Source organism: Argiope bruennichi, chromosome 9, assembly GCF_947563725.1.
Source record: "Argiope bruennichi chromosome 9, qqArgBrue1.1, whole genome shotgun sequence".
Taxonomy (NCBI): Eukaryota; Metazoa; Arthropoda; class Arachnida; order Araneae; family Araneidae; genus Argiope; species Argiope bruennichi.
The window spans coordinates 2,295,678-2,316,269 of NC_079159.1; the positions used below are offsets into that span (position 1 = coordinate 2,295,678).

Genomic DNA, 20,592 nt, shown 5'->3' on the forward strand with positions numbered 1-20,592 from the left:
ATATATACGAAATTCATTATGATTATCTGTCAGCCATTATAGAACTGCATTTAGCAGTTAAATGGTATACGTAAAAGGACGAAGTTCAGCAACCTCGTACTAGAAAAATGGTAAAAACCTGCCTGTTTTGCAACACATGAATTTCGAATTTTTGATTTTTACATAGCTTTTGGGAAAGGACCAAAAGCTTTCTTTAAAAATCGCTATTTTGAATTTTTTAAAAATTCCAAATTCACTTTTAGCAATCCTAAAAGTTGAAAGTGTATTTTCAGTGTTTAATTTTGGCAATTTCTAAAAATTTTGCCTTAAAAAATTTATTATCAAAAACACATTTTTCAAGGACTGTACAATTTTAGTGCATGTTCAAATCTAAATTACAAGATAATAAAAAGCTTTCATTGAAATTCAAATTGCAGACAATTATTCAATAGTAAAACTATTTTCTTTCAAAGAGTCTCTCTGCATCATAGCTAAATTAAAAGATGAATGAATGTTTATTTTTGTTTGTTCATTGTGGAATATTCTCCTAAAAAAATCATATACATGCAACCCTAAATTGTTTAAAAAATATTAATAAACATTAGATTACAATTATAAGTTGGCCTAAAAAATATTAGTATTTGTACATTTTTATTATGTATATCTATCATTAATAACTTTTATACATATATATATATATATTATGCATAAAATAAATGCTTATGCAATGATTTTAGGTAATCTTCAGAATTACGTTGCATTTTCATACATTTCCTTACCCTTGAATAACTCTGAGCAAATTCAGTTCATATAAATTTCTGAAGAAATTTTGCCTCTTGAATATCTCTTCTTTGAATTCAGAATATATATATACATGTATTTCTAATGTAGACACAACTGAGAGATTGCATATAGATTTCATTAGAAAATTTAAACTTTAATCCATACAACATCAGTTTGTACATTACAAATCAACAAGATTGTTAACAGTTGCTATGTAATTTTATTTAGACTTTCATTCTTTGGATAGTTTTCAAAGGCAAAATTGATTTAATAAAGCTAAGCAAATAATTATTCACAATCCGTAGACCTTTTTAAAATAAAAGGCTAAAGATTATGAATAAATGCTTTCACTTTATATATGATTAAACTAAAAATATGAATATGTTATATGAGATTATATACTACACATACAGTTTTGTTCTAACAATATTTGCCCTGCATCAAATTTATAAAGAATGCTGATATATCCATGGTTTTTAATTTGATTATTTTATATCTGTGAAAATGATTCTAATTAACATAATTTCTAGAGATAATTTGTGGGGAAAAAAACAAATGTTCAACTTGCCATCACATGAAAATTTGATTATGCCTTCATAATGACAAGTTTTTTTAAATTCAAATGACAATGATTAAATTCATGTATTTGAGTTAATCCCGAAAATTTAAATTTCTAATCAAAATATATTTGAAGATAAAAACAAGGAGTTGATTTGAATTTCAATATTCTGATATCTTTTTAATTGCATAATTACAATGACAACTCTTCATGATCAACATTTCTATTTTCAACAAATGATTATTAATTTTTGAAAAATAAAGAAATAATTCTTTAGTTGAATATAGCATTGACAAATTTATCTATCTAAATTGATTTTTTTAAAAAAATGCTACATTAAATTTTCAGCTTGTATTGATGAAATCAGTAAAATTTTATTTCTGACAATTTTACAATTACAATAGAAAATTACAGGATCTTGTCTAACTGTAACGCATATTGCTTATCAACAATGTATTTTACTTGTTAAAATCACAATCATGAAATGTGTATATGAAAGATATTGGATAAAGAATAGACACAAATATTTTGGAACTGAAATATTTATTATGAAAATGAAACACAGGATTTGTTCTTGTAAATGGTTTAAAAAACATATTGTAACATGTAGGGAGTATTAAAATACTTTAAAAAAAAAAAAAAATGTAATATTTTAGGAATTTAGAATAATCAATAATTTTAAAATCTTTAAATTATTTTTTCTGTTAATTGCATCACAAATGTATGGTACAAAGACAAAATAATATCAAATGTAATAATAACAAAGTTTAAATTAGGCCAAAAAAAAAAAGATACATATATTTAATTATTAACTTTAACAAGAAATACCTTATTTTCAAACAGTCTTTTGTACAATATATTTACAAGCAATAACAAATGAATTATCAAATAAAATCTGAAAATTAAATAGAGCAAAATTGATAAAAGCCTCATGAAATTGGAAATACATTTAAACAATACTGGAAATAAACCAAAAGTGAGCAGCCATCTAAAAACATAAGAACTCGCTATTATTATAAATAACTAAATGCTTAGGTTTAGAAATAAAATGTTTTAAACAAGATATACCTGATTAAAAATGCAAAGTGAAGCTTAAGATTTTTCTTTTCTTCATTATGAAGTTTTATAGAGCTTCACTATGAAGCAAATATCAATACTTCCATTATGTGCAAAAAAGAGCACAATTATTGGACGGGTTTTTGAAGCTTTAATGAGTTAAAAAGAAATTAATACAGTATCAAATAAAAGAAATAAAAATCTGAGAAACAAATGAATTTTTTTAAAAATAATATCGGTTACATATTTAAATTAAAATTTAGAAAAACAAAATTTCAAAAGTAGTATAACTTTCAGCAACTAAAATAGAGCTACATAAAAAAATTGTCATTTTAAAATAATAATGGAAAAATTATTCAATCTTTCAGTTTAACTTAGTAATTAATATTTATTATGAAATAATTAAATGAACACAAATTAACTTTGCACAAGACACAAAAGTGTGAAAATCATATTCTATTGATATTATATACTTCAGAAGTATGTCTAAACCCCTCTCTCCCCCGAAAAAAAATGGAGTTTTTATAGTACATTTATATTAAAATATAGATAAAGACGGAAATAACTTCATTATTTATATTAATGAAATAAAATCAAGTTTACCAATTTTTAACACAAAAAAACTTGCTACATATATTTATTATACATGCCATTAATACTGAAAATCCTCAATATTGAAAGATGACAATATTTGTTATAACTTGCATGCTTTAAAAACAGTTTTTTTAATTTAGCTCACCAGATTTTAGCAATTATCAAATCAATAAACAATTTGTAAGTGATAATTCATTTTTTAACATTAAATATTTAAGATTCTTTTTTTATTAAAGTTAAAATTAAAAGATGCTTAAATAATACTAATCCACCTATATTTTAAAAAAATTAAAAATTCTAGAACAGGGTACTGAATGGCATGAAATAGCATAAATTATACTATAAAATTCTGCAATGATCTCATATTATAAGAAATCTTTTTCAAATTTTAAATAATACAAAATAAGTTTAAATTAAAATTAACTACCCGAACAACTTTAAAACTACAGAAAGCTATTCTTTAATATTCTAACAAAATAAGTTTATAATGCAGTTGGATTATGTACAAATTAAGAATATGGAAAAATGCTACACATTAAAAAAATAAAACGAGATTGCACACCATTTCTCCCAAATAGACTGTTTGTAAATTTTCAATGCCAAGAAGACATAAAAATGTTAAAATTTGAAATCCTTCATGCAAAAATTCACCATCAACTTCAAATAATAATCTCAGAAGGAACAAATGGTACAAAACAGAACAGTATTGGCCGAACACATCAGCACAATTTACGACACGCTAACAAAGATGAACATCTAGCTTCCAATTGTAAAACTTGGAATCGCTGTTGAGAAAAATTTCAAGCTGTAGAAAGGGCAACTTCAGAAAACTTCTATCATCGATGAACGATCTTTACCAACACCAATCCATTTCACTGTAAAATTAAATTATTTAAAATTATTAAAAAAATTATTAAATTAAGTTTTATTACACTAAGTACAATGATAATCATTAAACCAATACCAATCCATTTCACTGTAAAATTACATTTTATTATACTAAGTACAATGATAATCATTAAAATTTATTACATTTTCCCATTTTGCAAAAAAAAAAAAAAAAAAAAAAAAAAAGTCTAAAACAATTCTAATTGGCACTACACTGAAAATTATATGATGCGTCTTTCTGCACAGTTAAAATTAATTCTGATATGTAACAGGTATTTTATGTACTTGAACAAAAAGCTTTAAATATCAATAATTGATACACTTAGCAATATAAATGAACTAGATTTAATGAAAGATGTTTAATTTCACGAAATTCTTTCACCATTCTAGGACAAGTGATGAGGCCATTCATATCTTTCTACAAACTGCCAAATTGAGTTACTTCTGACTATATATATTAAAATTTTATAAATACCTGATAAAATCGTGGATATATTTGTTTCTATAACATTAGAGCATTCTAGACATAATTTTTGAAAACTTTGTAGAATGTTTTGGAATATTCTAGCAATATAGAAGATCTCTAAAATTCTTTAACAGCATTAAAAAAAAAAGATATGAAAAAAGTAATAATTAAATTCATTGATAAGTAAAATGACTTCAGAATAACATTGCAAATTCTAAAAGGGAACACATGCTCAATGGTCAAATGCAACTGAAAATGAAAAAGTAAGACCTTTTTGAGTTTAGGAAATAGATTATAGATTGCAGGCTTTAAGTTGTGTAGGAATATGCTAGAACATCGTAGAGAAATAAATCCAAGGACCAACCAGATTGTTATTAAGCCTATGAAGTAACTACATTTCTAAAGAATACCAGGTTTATAAACCATTTATAAGCATTTTGCAAAGTATTTACACAATTTTATAAATTGTAATTACTGTTATTAGAAAAACAGCTAAATATATTTAGATGTGTACACATATATTTTGATATAACAGAAAGAAAACTATTTTTTCAATTACAAACATTTAGTACGAACTGAAAAACCAAAGCCAAATCAGATAACAAAACGGGATGAATCAGATATTTTTATTACAATTTTTTCAAAAATTTAAGATTTAATGAATTTAAACAATGAATCTTGGTGATTAAGAATAGTATCTAGACCCAGAAAATAAAATAAAAGGATTTGAATTTTAAGTTTTTCCTTTAACCCTTAAATTATAAGTACAATTATTCAAAATATCTTTTTTTACATCTGGATTCAAAAAGTAGAGGAGTGCTTTCCATTTCTTTTTGTCCAGATATTGTAATATAATAACTACAATTTGTTTCAATCATGAGAGTTTTAATTTTTGTTTTTCCCTTGCTAGCAAGACATCACACAATGGATGATACAAAATCATTTCAAAGAAAGGCCGGAAACATAATTAGAGAAGAGAGAAATTAGCTTGACATAATGGATGAAATTTGCAATGCTTAATGATATAAGAAAGGAAAAAGAGGAAAACTTTCCTTTTCAAAAATACCATTCAAAATTGGCTCTCTTTGATTTAAAAAATAAATAATTCAGTGACCATTAGATAATTTACTGACATCAAAATTTTAAATGAAGGAAAAGAATGCTAACCTTTAACCCCAGCTAATTCTTCTATTGTTGATATATATTTCTTTGCATTTTCAGGAAGATCGGAAAATTTTCTCACTTTCTCAGTGCAACTGTTCCATCCAGGCAAAGCAATGTACTCAACTTCAACCTTTTGAAGTTCAGACGCACAAGCTGTTGTAAAAAACAAAAATATATATATATAATTTTTGAGATATCATTCATTTATGAATATGGCGATATCTTTATAAATTAAAAGATATTTTATATGCAAAGATATTGAAATCTATGTTGTAAACTCCATAAAACACAAATTTCAATATCTTTGCTTATAAAAAAGTTCTAAAGTATCAATACAAAAATACATATTTCAACACTTCAAATACATATATAGGGTTTGTCAAATATTAATTTTAAATTAAGATACATACACATAATTTTAATTTACTTGTAAAATCATTTGTTTGAAATGCATTTCAAAATAATGATTTCAGTTTGTTTCAGATTTATTTTGGATTTACAAATTTATCAATAAGTTCTGGGAAGATAGTTATTTATATTAATGAAAACATTTCTATAGTTCAAAAAAGTTTAATAATGAATTTAAAATTAAAACTTACAAGGAGGTGTAAGCAACCTCTTATTATTTAAACGGTAAGCCACTCCTATTTTTATTTCTGCAAATGTGTCCAAAATATCGAGCTTAGTAACCGCAACTCTGCAACAGACAGAAAGTACAATTAATAAATGTGTAAACATTTAGCTAATATGGAATATAAAAATTCAGCAAATTCAAGTTCACCATCTTTAAAAAAAAAAAAAAAAAAAAAAATTAACTAAATAAAATTCTTAATCAATAAATTCATATTTTATTCCTATTCCATGAAGAACAATGTTCAGCTTTTGCTTTTTACAAAAACCTTATCAGAACAATTATATGCAAGCTACTAAAAAAATGTTTATAGAATGAGAATAATAATAACAACAAACAAAAATCAAAATTAATCAAAGCTTGTTTATCTTTAAAAGGATTAGCTTTATCAAGATTTGCGAGGACAATTCTCAGGTTTCATATCCAAATAATTTAGAGTTAAATAAAAAAAAAAAAAAAATCCCTATAACTTACGCAGTATATCCATTGATCATATTAGAATAGCGAAGTAGAACAACATCTAGCCATCCACACCGGCGCTTTCTTTTTGTTGTCACACCGATTTCATGTCCTCTGGTTTGTAAAATTTCTCCCAAACCCTACACAGCAAAGGAAACAATGAACATAAGTGGAGGGAGAAGAGAGAAGAATACCATAATAGATTTCTAAAAATTCATTAAAATCTTTCATGCTTCTAAATTCCAATTAAAAATAAATTATTATACTAAATCCATAATAAAAATTTCCAAACTACTATACTTTTAATTATAATACCCAGACTAGCTGATACCCCATCAATCAATAATTGTTCATTGTAAACATAATAGCCATGACAATCTTAAATAAGACACTCATTTTTGTTAGAAGCTGCTACCTCAACAGTTAAGATGAAAATGGGTAAGTCAAACTACTGATACAATTTAAATGAGATGCAATCACGAATGCAAGGATGTTATTTTATTTCAGCAACTCAAGTTATTATTATTAATTGTTTGTTTCTGTTCTATTGCATTATTTCAGGTTATAATTCAGCAAAAATTGGCAATCGGAAAAAAATTGAAACCAAAATAAATAAATGAAGTTAAATAAATAAGAATAATGAATAAAAGAAGTTAAAGGTAAAGGTCAATAGCACATACTATTTATAACAATACAAGAAATGATAAGAAATGTTCAAATGTATGACAAAGCATGTCCAAATCTACAAATACAATGGATTATGAAATGAATGACTGCAAGAAATTTATGCTGTCGCTGAAACGCAGGAAATTACAGTTGATACAGGTTTAAAAGTATTAAATTGGACCCCTGCTGAATACAAGAGTTAAAAAAAAAAATGTTGTTAGGTGTAAACAAATTTTTTTCCGGTATCTAGTGCAACCGGTTGAGTTAAAATATAGCATATACAAATTGATTCATTTAGTTTAAAAGTAACTCTAAACTATTAGCAAAATAATTACATCTTTAGCAGTATTTTTCTGAAGACATGCACAACCTCTTTCAATGGGATTAAATACAACTATTATAACCATAGCCTATCCTGAAATTTGTTAAATATATGCCAAAAAAACTATCTCGGCTATGACAAACACTAAGAATAATAACCTCAAATATTTTGAATAATTACTGCCTAATGCAAAAAATAGATAATTTAAACTATTTCAAGTAACAGGCAACTTCAAATATAAAATAATGAAATTATTTAAATGCAATATTAAAATTTCAAATTTCACATAAATAATAATTATAAACATAAGTAATTTTTAAAGCTTTTATTTACAATAATATAAAACAATGCTATATAGATAAAGTATGAAGATTTGAAATTCCTTTTTTTAAATAGTACCCAAAGCATTTTCTAAAATAGCATTAAAAGATACTCCATTTATATTATGAGTCATTATTCTTTAAAATTTATGCATATACTTTTATATACTAATGCAATGATAATATTTTATAGCTCTAATAGAAAAGAAATGAAATGTGATACAAAATGAGTAAAACTGTTAATTTTAGAATAACTGAAATTATGAGATTTAAAGCAGATTGTCCAAGCATTCAAAATATTTCATAACTATCTTTAAAAATTAATTTATAAATATGTAGAAAATCAACCAATAATATAGTAGATAACAGAATAAATAAAATCTCACTGTTCTTCATATTTTTAACAAATATCTGAAAACTTTTCACATACAAATATTTTGAACAACTCATTTTAAATGATTAATTTGCTTTAGGAAAAATGAGTAATTTTAATATCTTACATCCATAAGCTCTGTAGGAAATGGTCCATCACCCACTCTAGTAGAATATGCTTTTACAACACCATATATTTCTCCTATAACTGTTGGTGGAATTCCCAAGCCCGTGCAAGCACCTCCAACTGTGCAGTTGGATGATGTTACATAAGGGTAGGTACCTAGATATCAACGAAACCATTTCTATTTGAAATTCAAAATGTTTCACTTTAAATAAAAGCAATATATATACCAACTTTCCAACATAAAACGAATTTGGAATTAAAATTAGTTTTGCACTTTTTGTAAGTAATAAGATTTAAAATATTTTAATAAGGCTAATCTATAAATAAATAAATCTTACTGTCCTTCATATTTAACTATTTTTTATGAAATACAAATTTAGGAAATATTTAAAATGCTAATATACAATTTTTAGAAGAAATTTTGATTAACGAATTTGTACAAAAATTTCCTATTCGATTTGATAGAAATTACTTAGCAAAGAAATTAATTAGTTTTAAATTATGCATTGTTTTTTATTTTTTATTTAAATAAAAACCAAAAAGTAATTAATGAGCGGCTAGAATCTCTTGTACAACAAAGAACTTATACTTCACTTGATTTTAAATGTATCTATCAAACTATTTTTCACAAGAATATGGCTCCTATTTCATTACATTGAATTTATTTATACATTGAAATAAAACTTAAAACTAAGGAGGTTGCAGCCCCTACTTGCCAACAATCAAGAATCATCTGGTGCTTCTTTTGGAATCGCTATACAATCTAAGCTTGCTTGCCATATGCATTTCAACTAATAATAAGATATTATAAATATATTCATTACTAAGAGTAAATTTAAATTATTGCAAATTGCTTGAACTGTAACATTAATTTTTTTATCAATTATTAAGATAAAAATTTCCTGGTAATAGAGACAGGAAGCAAAAGTCTATTTGGAAATGTTTAAAAACCAAGACTGAATTTACTTCTTTTTTTCACTGCTATGATTAAATGTATTTCAACAAAACTGGTAAGCATAATATTAATAACATTGAAATATTCACTGAAGATGGTGCATATATAATAAGATAAATTACTCATGTCAATCATCTCTGCTAAAAATCATATTATTTTCAATTATACTTGAGCAATAATGCAACAGCATTCCGTATGGCTATCTATATATCAAAGTAATGAAATTAATCAATGACAACATCCTGTATTTCAGAAACTTCATTCAGCATACAAAAATGTTCTACACCTCTATTTCATTCTTCAATCTCTCCAACTAGTTCTTCTCATAAATGATTAAACAATTTCATTTGTCCTTTCTTCTTTTTGATTTATAAATAGAAAATCGAAGTTCCATTTATATATATATAGAGAGAGAGAGAACGATTCTGGTTAATAAACTGTGCTATTTTAAAATCACACAAAATATTCAGATCACTGGTATTTTTACAAAATATTTCTTTTATAAGCTTAATTTTTTTTATTTATGTGCAAGTAATGAATAAACTTCCCGATTCCATAAAAATACGCATTTGATTGTTTTCAATATAAGAAATAGCACTTGGACTGAGATAGCTATAACTATGGCATGAGTACTTTCATAATTTAAATTTTAGAAAGTCCAATTTCTCTTACATAAACAATCCTTCATAAATTCAATAAATTTCCTTCCAATTACAATATTTATATATAATGTAATAAAACAGGTACAATGTTTTTTTTTGTAACTGTTGTTAATTCTGTCAGTTTATGAGTTCAAATTCTGACAATGTGCACAGTAAAATTTTCATAATGTATATTTTTTTTATATAATTATACCTTCGAAAGAAACTTTAGTCACAATACACAGTCTTATTTTGGATTGCTAGCGACCATTTATTATCATTAGATATTAGATCATTGATTGTTGTGATAACTATGGAACATGAACGAAAAGAATTTTTTTCCTCAAAAAAAATCATAATAATAAAACTTTAATAGTCAATGACAATTTAAGCCAATAGTGATGGAAAAGCTACATTGTAATCTTTATGTCTAGAATAAAATCCCAACAAGTTTAAAAGCTAGCGATATATTTCAGTAAAATTCAAACACTGTTATTCAATATTCTGGGAAGCAAGAGTACATTTAACAAGTTATTTCATGTTCTGAATTTTTTATAGCTTTGAAATGCATATTATATACATATATATACGGAACAGCAACTTTGTTGCTGTAGTATTCTTAACACAATACACTTCTTACCAAAGTCAATGTCCAAAAGGGCTGCATTAGCACCTTCAACCAATATCCTTTTCCCATTGGCAAGAGCTTCATGAATGTAAGTAACGGTGTCAGTCACAAATGGGGCAATAGCAGAAGCATATTCCTAAAAATAGATTAAACAATATGCTCTCATTTAAAGAATTTTTTTTTCTTCTAATTAATCCATTTCATTCCTGAAACAGTATTAAAAATTTGGCATACACAGCAATTAAAAAAGAAAGCAAGTAACTATTATCCCACCTTAAAACAGATATTACTTTTACAGAAAAGAGGACACTTCATATTTAAATATTACAAAATTATCTTTAAATAAATATAAAGTTTTAAGAGAAAGTATTAATATCAATGTTTATTAATTTCTGTAATGCAACAAAAGTTGGAGAAGCTAAAATTAAAATCAAAGGAATACATGCTTACTTTATATTTCTTAACTTCCTGTTCAATGTCAACATTTAAACTAGAATGCTGATTCATATAGCTTCTCAAGAGATTTCTGAACCTGAAACAATTGAAATGATAAAAGAAAGGAAAGCAGAAAAGTAATTTTAATATTAAGGATGCAGTTCCCAATTTTATTTAAAAGTGCCTCAAACTTCTTCCAAACTTAAGAATTACATACTTATTTTAAATTAATCTCTTTACAATCTACACATATTTTGAAACCATAAAATTTTGAAAGCACATTAAAATTAAATAAAACGAAAGAATATTGATAATATTTAGTTTAATACAGAATTCAATATACTTTTGATATTGAAAGAAGCATTTTTACAAATAATACTTAATGTAAAAAAGTGAAATTGAATTTTAATTTAATTTTATCCTATTTAAAATTCTTTTATGAAAGAATTACAATTGAAAGTATATTATTAATATGTAACGCTGCATATTTAGACCATATATTATTAGACCAATGAATCCATGTCATTCTCATGTTAGTTCAATTAACGGCTCCATTTTTCAAGCTTATATTAGTGCTTTTTTTCAGTATAGACCCTAAAATTTTCAACCATGATCAGGTGACATCTCAGTGTTTTAAAGATTTTGACTCATAATGGCAGATTGAATAAAGGCTAACTCAACTTATCCTGCAGTTCTTCAATGTAAACAAGACTCAAGCTTCTTCCTGAACCAGATGCCAACTGTTTACCACTAAATCAACATGACTACATACAAGAATCCAAGATATAAAAATACTACGCCAAGTAATTTTTTAAAAAAAAGGTAAGCTTAAAATTAATTTTGTATATATAGGAATACTGAATACTTTATTAGCAAGGGAAAATAGACTAAATATTGACTCCATTTAACCTAAGGAAAATTCAATCCCACATATTAATTAATCCTCAAGAAAAAATTACCAAATTATTAGATTGCATGCCACTCATTTCATATATTTAGTGTACATTTCCTTTCAGATGCTGAATATCATTTATATTATAAAAAGTAAATAGTAAGGGGACTGATGTTACACAAGTTTTCAAAAATTCTAATCATATCTACATTCTTTCAAACCAAAACAAAGGATGACTATAATAAAAAAGTATCTTCAAAAGAAATAAAAAAGCAATTTCTTTAGATGATTTTCCAATATTCAGAATATTGGGATGGAGGTAAATCTGATTAAAAAAAAAAAACAGTCAATAATTCTTTAAATATTATAAGGAATTGTCTTGATACACCTTCACAAGACAACAGCATGTATAAAGCTGCTAAATAACAAATTTTTCATGTATTTTTTTTAAGGCAATTAAAATTTCTCACGATTTTTATGGAATGAAGAAAAAAAATCTATAATCCCTAAAATAGAATGTACAAGATTATTAGACAAATGAAAAAAATACAAAGCTCATGTCCAAGCAATGAGTGTTAAAAAAATGATGCAAGAGATGGGAAAAGATATGGAAAAAAAGGAAGGTAAGTGGAATTCCAAATCACTACCAGCTACAGCAGAAAATTATGTTAACTGGAACTTAATATTGAGAAAGGAAAAAAAAAAAAAAAGTGAAAGTTCTCAAATTTAATCATTTGTCACCTTAATACTATTCATCCATCCATACATACGTAATAAAATTTGTATTAAAAAAAAAATTAAACTAACTTGCAAATCCATATAATTAAACCTACCCATTCTCCCTTTTAAAAAAAGTGTATTCTGGAACTTGCTCTTTAATCATTACAAATTAAAAATTTTATAGAGGCCAATTTAAAAAAAAAAAAAAAAAAAAAAATCGAGATTTTCAACATGGTGTTTTGTTTTTTCAGAGAAAGTTATTATTGTTAAACTTATTAAACACAAACAGTATTTAGAAACCAGTATTTCATTCCCACTTACTTTTCCTCAAAGACTGAGAAGTCCCCGAGAAGATCAGCCAGGCGTATGCCGCTACGACTGGCCTGTGAACAAGGGGAGAGGAACAAAAGTTATTCATGTCAGTAGAGGCCCCACGGGCCTCTCAAACAATAATATTCAGTGTAGAGTGCAAAATTACTGAACTTACTTTTGAAGAATAGGTGGGTCCAATACCCTTCTTAGTGGTCCCAATACTAAAGGGGGAAAAAAATGAATTTATCAGAAAGATATTTCAAACAGGGATTAAGAACATTTTATATATGGTTATTTTTAAACAATTCACAATTAGACGATTTTTATCACTTTCATTAAAAATTTAAATGTATATTTTTAATGTAATCATAAATATTGATAAAGAAAAAATACCCAGAAAGGAAAAATAAAAGACACTTGATAAAAAACAATTGAAAGAAAATGTAAACTTGATTGAGTAGTTTTACTGTATATTATACAAAAAAGGTCATGGTAAAAATTAATACCATATATTTTTTTAGAATATTCATACAAACTATAATCATTAAAATTAAAACAGATATAATTTTTCAAATTGTTTATGGATTTGATAGATTTTACTAAAAACCTCAAAGAAAATGTATGTTTAACAATAAAAACACTTTTCTTACAATTAGACAAATAATTTTAGAGAATAAATTATTTAACTGTTTTATTCAAAAAATATAATTTGGCTTAAGAAGCATTTATTTTATTGAATACCAATTAAGGAGAAATGAAAGAAAAATTTACTCATAATATGTATAACTGATATCTCAAATGAAGTCAGACATCCAGAAAAACAGAAAAAAAAAAAGTAATTATTAAAAACATGTTATATATAAACTTCAATACAAAACATGTCTATTATGTACATTTTCATAGATAAGATTAAATACATACAAATACTTATATAATTTAAATGGTAATTATTTAAATTTTTCTATCCAATAGGGATTATGCACATGGGAAAAAAAGCACACCATTTAATAATCTTTTTATTGTATTTATAGTATGTCAAAAATGAATTTTCATAAATTTTGATATTAAAGATGTATTTATAAGCAGATTAAGATCTACTCTTCTAATTTTCAGTAACATGAACAGCAAAGGAATGATAAAATCTTTGTATTAACAAAAATGGAGAAAATTAGAGAAAATTTACAACTAAGCACACACTTGGAAGATCTAAATGTGATTTTTTATCAAAATATTGAATAAATTAAATATTGGCAGTAGGCTAATACCAAAAATGAAAACATACAAACCTTTTATTTCCTTTCTCCAGTTCTTGAAGACCATCTACAGTTTGATGAAAATCAAATACTGGAAAAAAAGAAAAGTGCAATTTTATCCTAAAATATAACATTTAGGCACAGATGCCAGAAAAAGAATTTATTACCTCAATCTATGATTTTTTTTTTTTAATTTTGTTATTTAAAAAGCTACCAACACAACTGGAAAGAAATCAGTTAACATGTCTCAAAATACACGAGATTACTCTTTTTAAGCATCTCAAAAAAATTTCTAATAAGTGTTTAAAACAGTGTAAATATTTTGTTATTTTTTTTTTTAAATCCTTACATAACCGTATAAATGGAAAAATACTTTTGAAGATTATTAAATTCATATTTTGAAAATTATTAAGTTAGAATATTGCAAAGTTTTACACAATACCGACTTTTCATACTTAAACTAATACTACTTTCCCCCTTTTAGCTATATTATAAAATTTATAAATTTGTTTTGTCTTGAAAACTTGTTTTCATGAAAAGCAAACTGTATAAATGAACACCGTTATGGTATACATATTAAACTCTTACATCACAGAATGGTAGTAAGTAGAACCAATCGTTATGGCCCAAAAAAACATTTAATCATAAAAGTTTGAAATTTTAGGATATTCGCAAAGAAATGTTTTTATTACAAGTCCAAACTATTTAAACAATATACTTGAGCTAAAGTCCTATTAATAAAATCAGGTTTTCTCAAATTCTTTCATGAATTACCAAGAAATATTTTCATGCTAAGAATAAATAACATGATATAGTTTCATTTGCCTACATTATTCATGGGAAAATAAATAAGATTAAAACTCTTATGGCGGTTTACATCTTAAATTACAGTTACATTGAAGAAGATCTAAACTTTCAGTTAAATTGAAAAGATTTTCAAATTTCAAACACAGCCAAAAAGAAAAGAAAAGGCAATCAGAAAAATTGTTACCTATGTGCGCTCTATCTGAGATGAAAACTCGGCCTTCAAGGTCAGCCAACCCTTTATCTTCATTCTTCTTTAGTTCTTCAAAGAACTGGGGTAAATTGATGACTACACCATTGCCTACAGAAGAAAAGCATTTAAAAACAAAATTATTCCATAAGGAAGAATGCCCATTAATAATAACTGATTTCTCATTCTTAACAGCAAGAAATCATTTGAAAAAAGATTAACTTTTTGACAGTAGTTCTTATAATATTACTTTCAAACATCATTTATTGAACTGCTTACTAAACAATTTGTTTTCAAAAATAAGAGCTTTTGCTCCTTTATTTAATTACTTTTTCCCAAACAAGCCACTTTCATAGAATTAATAACATTATATTAATTTGCATCTTTAATGCACAGTATGTCACAACTGAATTTATTCCAAATTAATTCACTCCTAATATTATTTCCTAGTAGAAAAATCAAAAACAATAGAATCTCCAGAAGAAAAGAACGAATATTTCATCAGCTTCCAACTGCAGACAGGCCTAAATAATGGTGCTCTTTTTTTTTTTTTTTTTTACTTAGCAATTGAATAATTATGAAGAAATAATTTATGCACATCCTTATCCTACAAGAACTATATTTCAGGGTAAATTACTACAAACTAAATGTTATGCCAAATAGTCATATTATCTTTTTCCAGTGATAATATCATGAAGCGCACTTTACGAACATGATTGCAAATTAACGTAATTTATTAACTTGTTTTATATTTAGTTACAAATTAAAATTTCAATTGCTAAATGACATATCAAAGCATACTTGATTAAAACTTACCAATAAGTGAAATGCATTTTTTGTGTACAACCCCACTTGGCAAAATGTGAAGATCATATTCATTACCTTCAACTACAACAGTATGGCCTGCATTATTACCACCCTAAAACAAAAATAAACCATATGTAACAAGAAAAGAAAGGTTAAAAATCTTTATGCAAATGATATAAAATACAATTATCATAATTAATATATACAACACTTAATGTAATCCTATTGGTAACATGTAATAGAAGTAGTCAGAATTGATGTGCCAAATTACTTCAAATTAAATCTAATTTTACCTTTAAAAAATGTTTTAATCTTTAAAATTTTATTAAAAATACAGTTAGCAATAAGCATTAATATTAGATTTGCACTATAATTTGCAATATGTGCTAATGATTTGCATCACACATATCGTTTTCAACTTTTTCTACATATTATCCTAATTTAAGAATTAGGGAAAACATTGTTATTGAAAATCTTATTAATGTCTTTAAGGACACTAAAAAAATGTGTATTTTTCTTTTCTTTTTAAATAATTATTTTCAATAAAAAATTGTTAAAACCTAATAAAGAAAAATTCAATTTCATTCTAAATTTATTAACGACGCTAAGAAAACAAGGAAAGAAAAAAGAATAAAATACAAGTAAATGAAAAAAATCACTTAGTCATCTTTAAAAAAATCACCAATAAGTTTTAAAAATTTTTATTAATCAAGCTTCAAGTTGGGTCATAACAAATAGAAAATTAAAGCCCTTTCACAATTTTAAAGAAGCAAAGTGCCTTCAAATTACTCCTTTCTTCAATTTTTAGAACCACCCATTACTGAATTAAATAAGATTATTTGAAATTTCATTAGCAATTAATAAAAGGTACTGAACATAGATTATATTTTCATTTTTTTTTTATTTCAATTAAAATTGGCAATTTCATCTACATATAAAGAAAATTTTGAAAAATATTAATGTTTCCAACAGACACCATTAACTAAGAAAAATAGATTGTTTATATAAGTCAAATTAATTATTTAAAACTATACTATTAAATTCTTCTCATTTTCAAATATAACATACTAAAATTCTCTATGTAATCTGAATATATAAATTCAAAATATAAACGAAATTCAAGTAAAATTTAAATTATACTTTGATTTGTAATAATAAACACTAAAAAATAAATATCAAGAATGTAAATGGTTTGTTGATTCTTCACAAACATCAAGAAAAATGATTACTACTCTCATATAAAAAGCATGGATATACTGAAATAGAATTTGAACATCAACAAGTATTTTACAATTACATTTGTAGAAACATAATGAATATATGGAAATACAATTATTTTATATAATTCAATTAAATGTAAAATTGTATTCCTTTTCTGTACAGCAATACTTTTTCTCTCCAAATAATCACTACATGGACAATAAAAGAAGTATATAATTATATTATTTCATATAATATGTAGAATTTTATTACCATCATGTGACAATTTGTGTTTTAATCAACAAAAATTAAATACATGCATTATAGTAACCTGTTTTTATTCAAAATAGATTAATATTTAAGCTAAAGATCAAAATTCCACGTGTATAATTTTTTGCGGTTTTACACAATGTCAGTAAAAGGAATATACTATATGCTATAAACCAGAGAATCAAGCAAAAGAAAACCAAATTGTTTAATGAATTTAAGTCGCGGGCACTAAAAACGTGGTTACTTGAACCAAGCAAAAAGCCGGTTTCGTAGTGTCTGATCATGTGCTTTGAAAAATGATAATATTTAATAATAACAAGTAAACACAAAAAATATAAATTTTAACTTGAAAATATTTTATTCAAGAGGAAAAAATGTGTTTGAAAATCATACTTTCACTAAACAAACATATTTTGAATCGCACTTACTTGACACCTGCAAACTATATCCATTCCAGATGCAAGCATGTCCACAACTTTGCCTTTTCCTTCATCGCCCCATTGGGCCCCCAATACGACAGTGACTTTAGAAGGCATCTCTGTCTTCAACTTTTTAGGATTCGAATGACCATTTACATTCATACCGATATTAAATTTAAAGAATCGAAGTTCAAAATTATGTCGCCCTCAAAGATGACCTTCGCATTAAAGCGCAATATTTCAAAAGAACGTGATTCGTTCCTGATGAACTAAACTCCACCTTCTTTTGTGACGTCAAGACTACGATAGAATGACGCACAAGAGATTCGTAAATAAAATGAAACACGAAGAAGTCTCATCTGAAACTCGATAAACAGTCATCATTAAGGAAATTAAGCATAAATTGTTTATTTTTCTTTAATCTCGTGGCAAGGCTTCACATGTATCTTTCACATTCACATAATACAAAATCTTCGATGGGCAGAAGCCCTCAACAAAGCTCTAAAGATTTTAATCCTATTGTTTTCGTAACCATCTTAAGTTAAGATTGAAGAATGTGTGTTTGGTAAATAAATGCCGAATTAGTTTGCTCACTAGCAAATTTCTAAAATTAAAGACCCTGGTGAGCATTTTACAAACATTCAACAAGGTGCACATTCACAAGGCAAACATTCACGAGCTTAAAAAGCATAATTTAAAAAATAAAATCGATTTTAATTAAGACATTTCGTAAAAAACGCACACTAAAAATTGATTTAATTCAAAAATTCTGTACAAAATGGCAATAATTGTTACAGGCTTTAAATCTAAAATATATCAATACATCCTTTTATTCAAATTACCATTAATAAACAACCACTAAACTAAATTTTAAAACAAATTGTGACAGGAAAAGAAACAGCTTTCTGCTCGTTGTTGTGTGTAATAGACCTCAATTATTGCTGCTGTTCCTGATTATAACTGCACAGGATTCCTAAATTGCTCTTCGGGAATGCTTTTTCTTTTTCTTAAGTATACCACAATAATGTGTACAGAATTCATGTTGAAATGTGAACAATTTATATCTTTTAACTTACTTTTTATCTAATAAATTCTTGTAGTGCAGTATATAAACATATATAAACTACCAGTACAGAGCCTTTTATTTTGATTCCAACGCTACCGACAACTGCTCCTAAGTTTCACCGGGATGCTGTCGCGTTCACATTCTGCGTTGCTTAAAATGAATAGGGGACTTATTTGTTTAAGCGAGAAAATACACATTGTGACAGTGAGTTTTGGTATAAGAACTTTGTTCTGGCATTGATGGACAAAGAAAGGAGTTCACAGAACTCCGACTTATCCGGTCTGTCCTTCCACCACATTTGGTCGGATGCCTTGCAACCCTTTTTTTTATTATTATTATTCTGATGAAATTTAGACCATTATATAAAATTTCCATTAGTATAAAATCAATTGTAAGGAATTTTTTTTGGAGAAGATGTGTAGTAAGGAACGCAAGCAATGTTGGTTAACAAAGAAAATATCTTACTTTTACATTTTAACTTAACTTACTTTTTTTAATATTTTAAATAACTTAGAAGGTTTATTGGCACAAAATGTTCTGCAACATTGTTTGATACCTTTATGATATTGTTTGACATTCGGAATATTGAATAACATTGTATGAAAAAAACCCATATAAAAAATTGTTTATTCCACATTCTTAAGAGTCATTACATCTGCTTTTTAAATACCTGCCAAAACCTCAAGAAAAGAAACAAAAAAATTGTTAATTTTATTCTTCCGAACTGTGGAATATAACTCTAGAACGTCAATTATCAATGCCGTTATGCACTACTGAAAAAAACATACAAAGCTTAGTCTGAAATAATTACAGATGGATTACAATCTATAATCACAAATTAGACCATTCTGCTCTTTTAATTGAGCGGTAAAGATATTACGCCCAATAATAAATAAAAATAAGAAGACATCAATTCTATGAAAAAGCCATATTTAAAAGTTACATATATTGCTATAATTTGTAGAAACGACAAAAATTGTGCATTGATATCTGGTATGCAGTTTTTAAATATTTCCCTGATCGCGTGAGCAAATTTAATTGAAAGTTGTGGGAGAGAAATAATGAAGTAATGTGAAATCATAACTATACATCTTAGATTCAGGTTGCCAATTCTCTCATTATTGAAATTTAATTGAAAGTTGTGGGAGAGAAATAATGAAGTAATGTGAAATCATTACTATACATCTTAGATTCAGGTTGCCAATTCTCTCATTATTGAAATTTAATTGAAAGTTGTGGGAGAGAAATAATGAAGTAATGTGAAATCATTACTGTACATCTTAGTTTGAGGTTGCCAATTCTCTCATTATTGAAATTTAATTGAAAGTTGTGGGAGAGAAATAATGAATTAATGTGAAATCATTACTGTACATCTTAGTTTCAGGTTGCCAATTCTCTCATTATTGAAATTTAATTGAAAGTTGTGGGAGAGAAATAATGAAGTAATGTGAAATCATTACTGTACATCTTAGTTTCAGGTTGCCAATTCTCTCATTATTGAAATTTAATTGAAAGTTGTGGGAGAGAAATAATGAAGTAATGTGAAATCATAACTATACATCTTAGATTCAGGTTGCCAATTCTCTCATTATTGAAATTTTATTGAAAGTTGTG

General features: G+C 25.9%; 1 protein-coding gene across 1 annotated transcript; it reads right to left on the reverse strand.

The window, feature by feature from the left end:
- Window positions 1-1,916: 1,916 nt before the first annotated feature.
- LOC129983880 (adenylosuccinate synthetase-like) lies at window positions 1,917-18,163 on the reverse strand. Its single transcript, XM_056093560.1, has 13 exons — window positions 17,922-18,163; window positions 16,033-16,135; window positions 15,214-15,327; window positions 14,256-14,313; window positions 13,145-13,190; window positions 12,979-13,040; window positions 11,061-11,142; window positions 10,623-10,746; window positions 8,388-8,542; window positions 6,595-6,719; window positions 6,089-6,186; window positions 5,493-5,642; window positions 1,917-3,846 (listed from the first exon to the last, which is right to left on the reverse strand). Exons 1-13 carry the CDS (start codon window positions 18,072-18,074, stop codon window positions 3,794-3,796), a joined length of 1,323 nt encoding a protein of 440 aa, XP_055949535.1. The 5' UTR covers window positions 18,075-18,163; the 3' UTR covers window positions 1,917-3,793.
- Window positions 18,164-20,592: the final 2,429 nt, after the last annotated feature.

Excerpts from the sequence above, each read along its gene's own strand:
- LOC129983880 (XM_056093560.1), bottom strand. The coding sequence starts at position 18,074 with ATGAATGTAAATGGTCATTCGAATCCTAAAAAGTTGAAGACAGAGATG. Across the intron at positions 14,314-15,213 it reads CTCAGATAGAGCGCACATAG|TATTTGATTTTCATCAAACT; the intron begins GTAACAATTTTT and ends CTTTTTTTCCAG. Across the intron at positions 8,543-10,622 it reads CCTTTTGGACATTGACTTTG|GTACCTACCCTTATGTAACA; the intron begins GTAAGAAGTGTA and ends GTTGATATCTAG.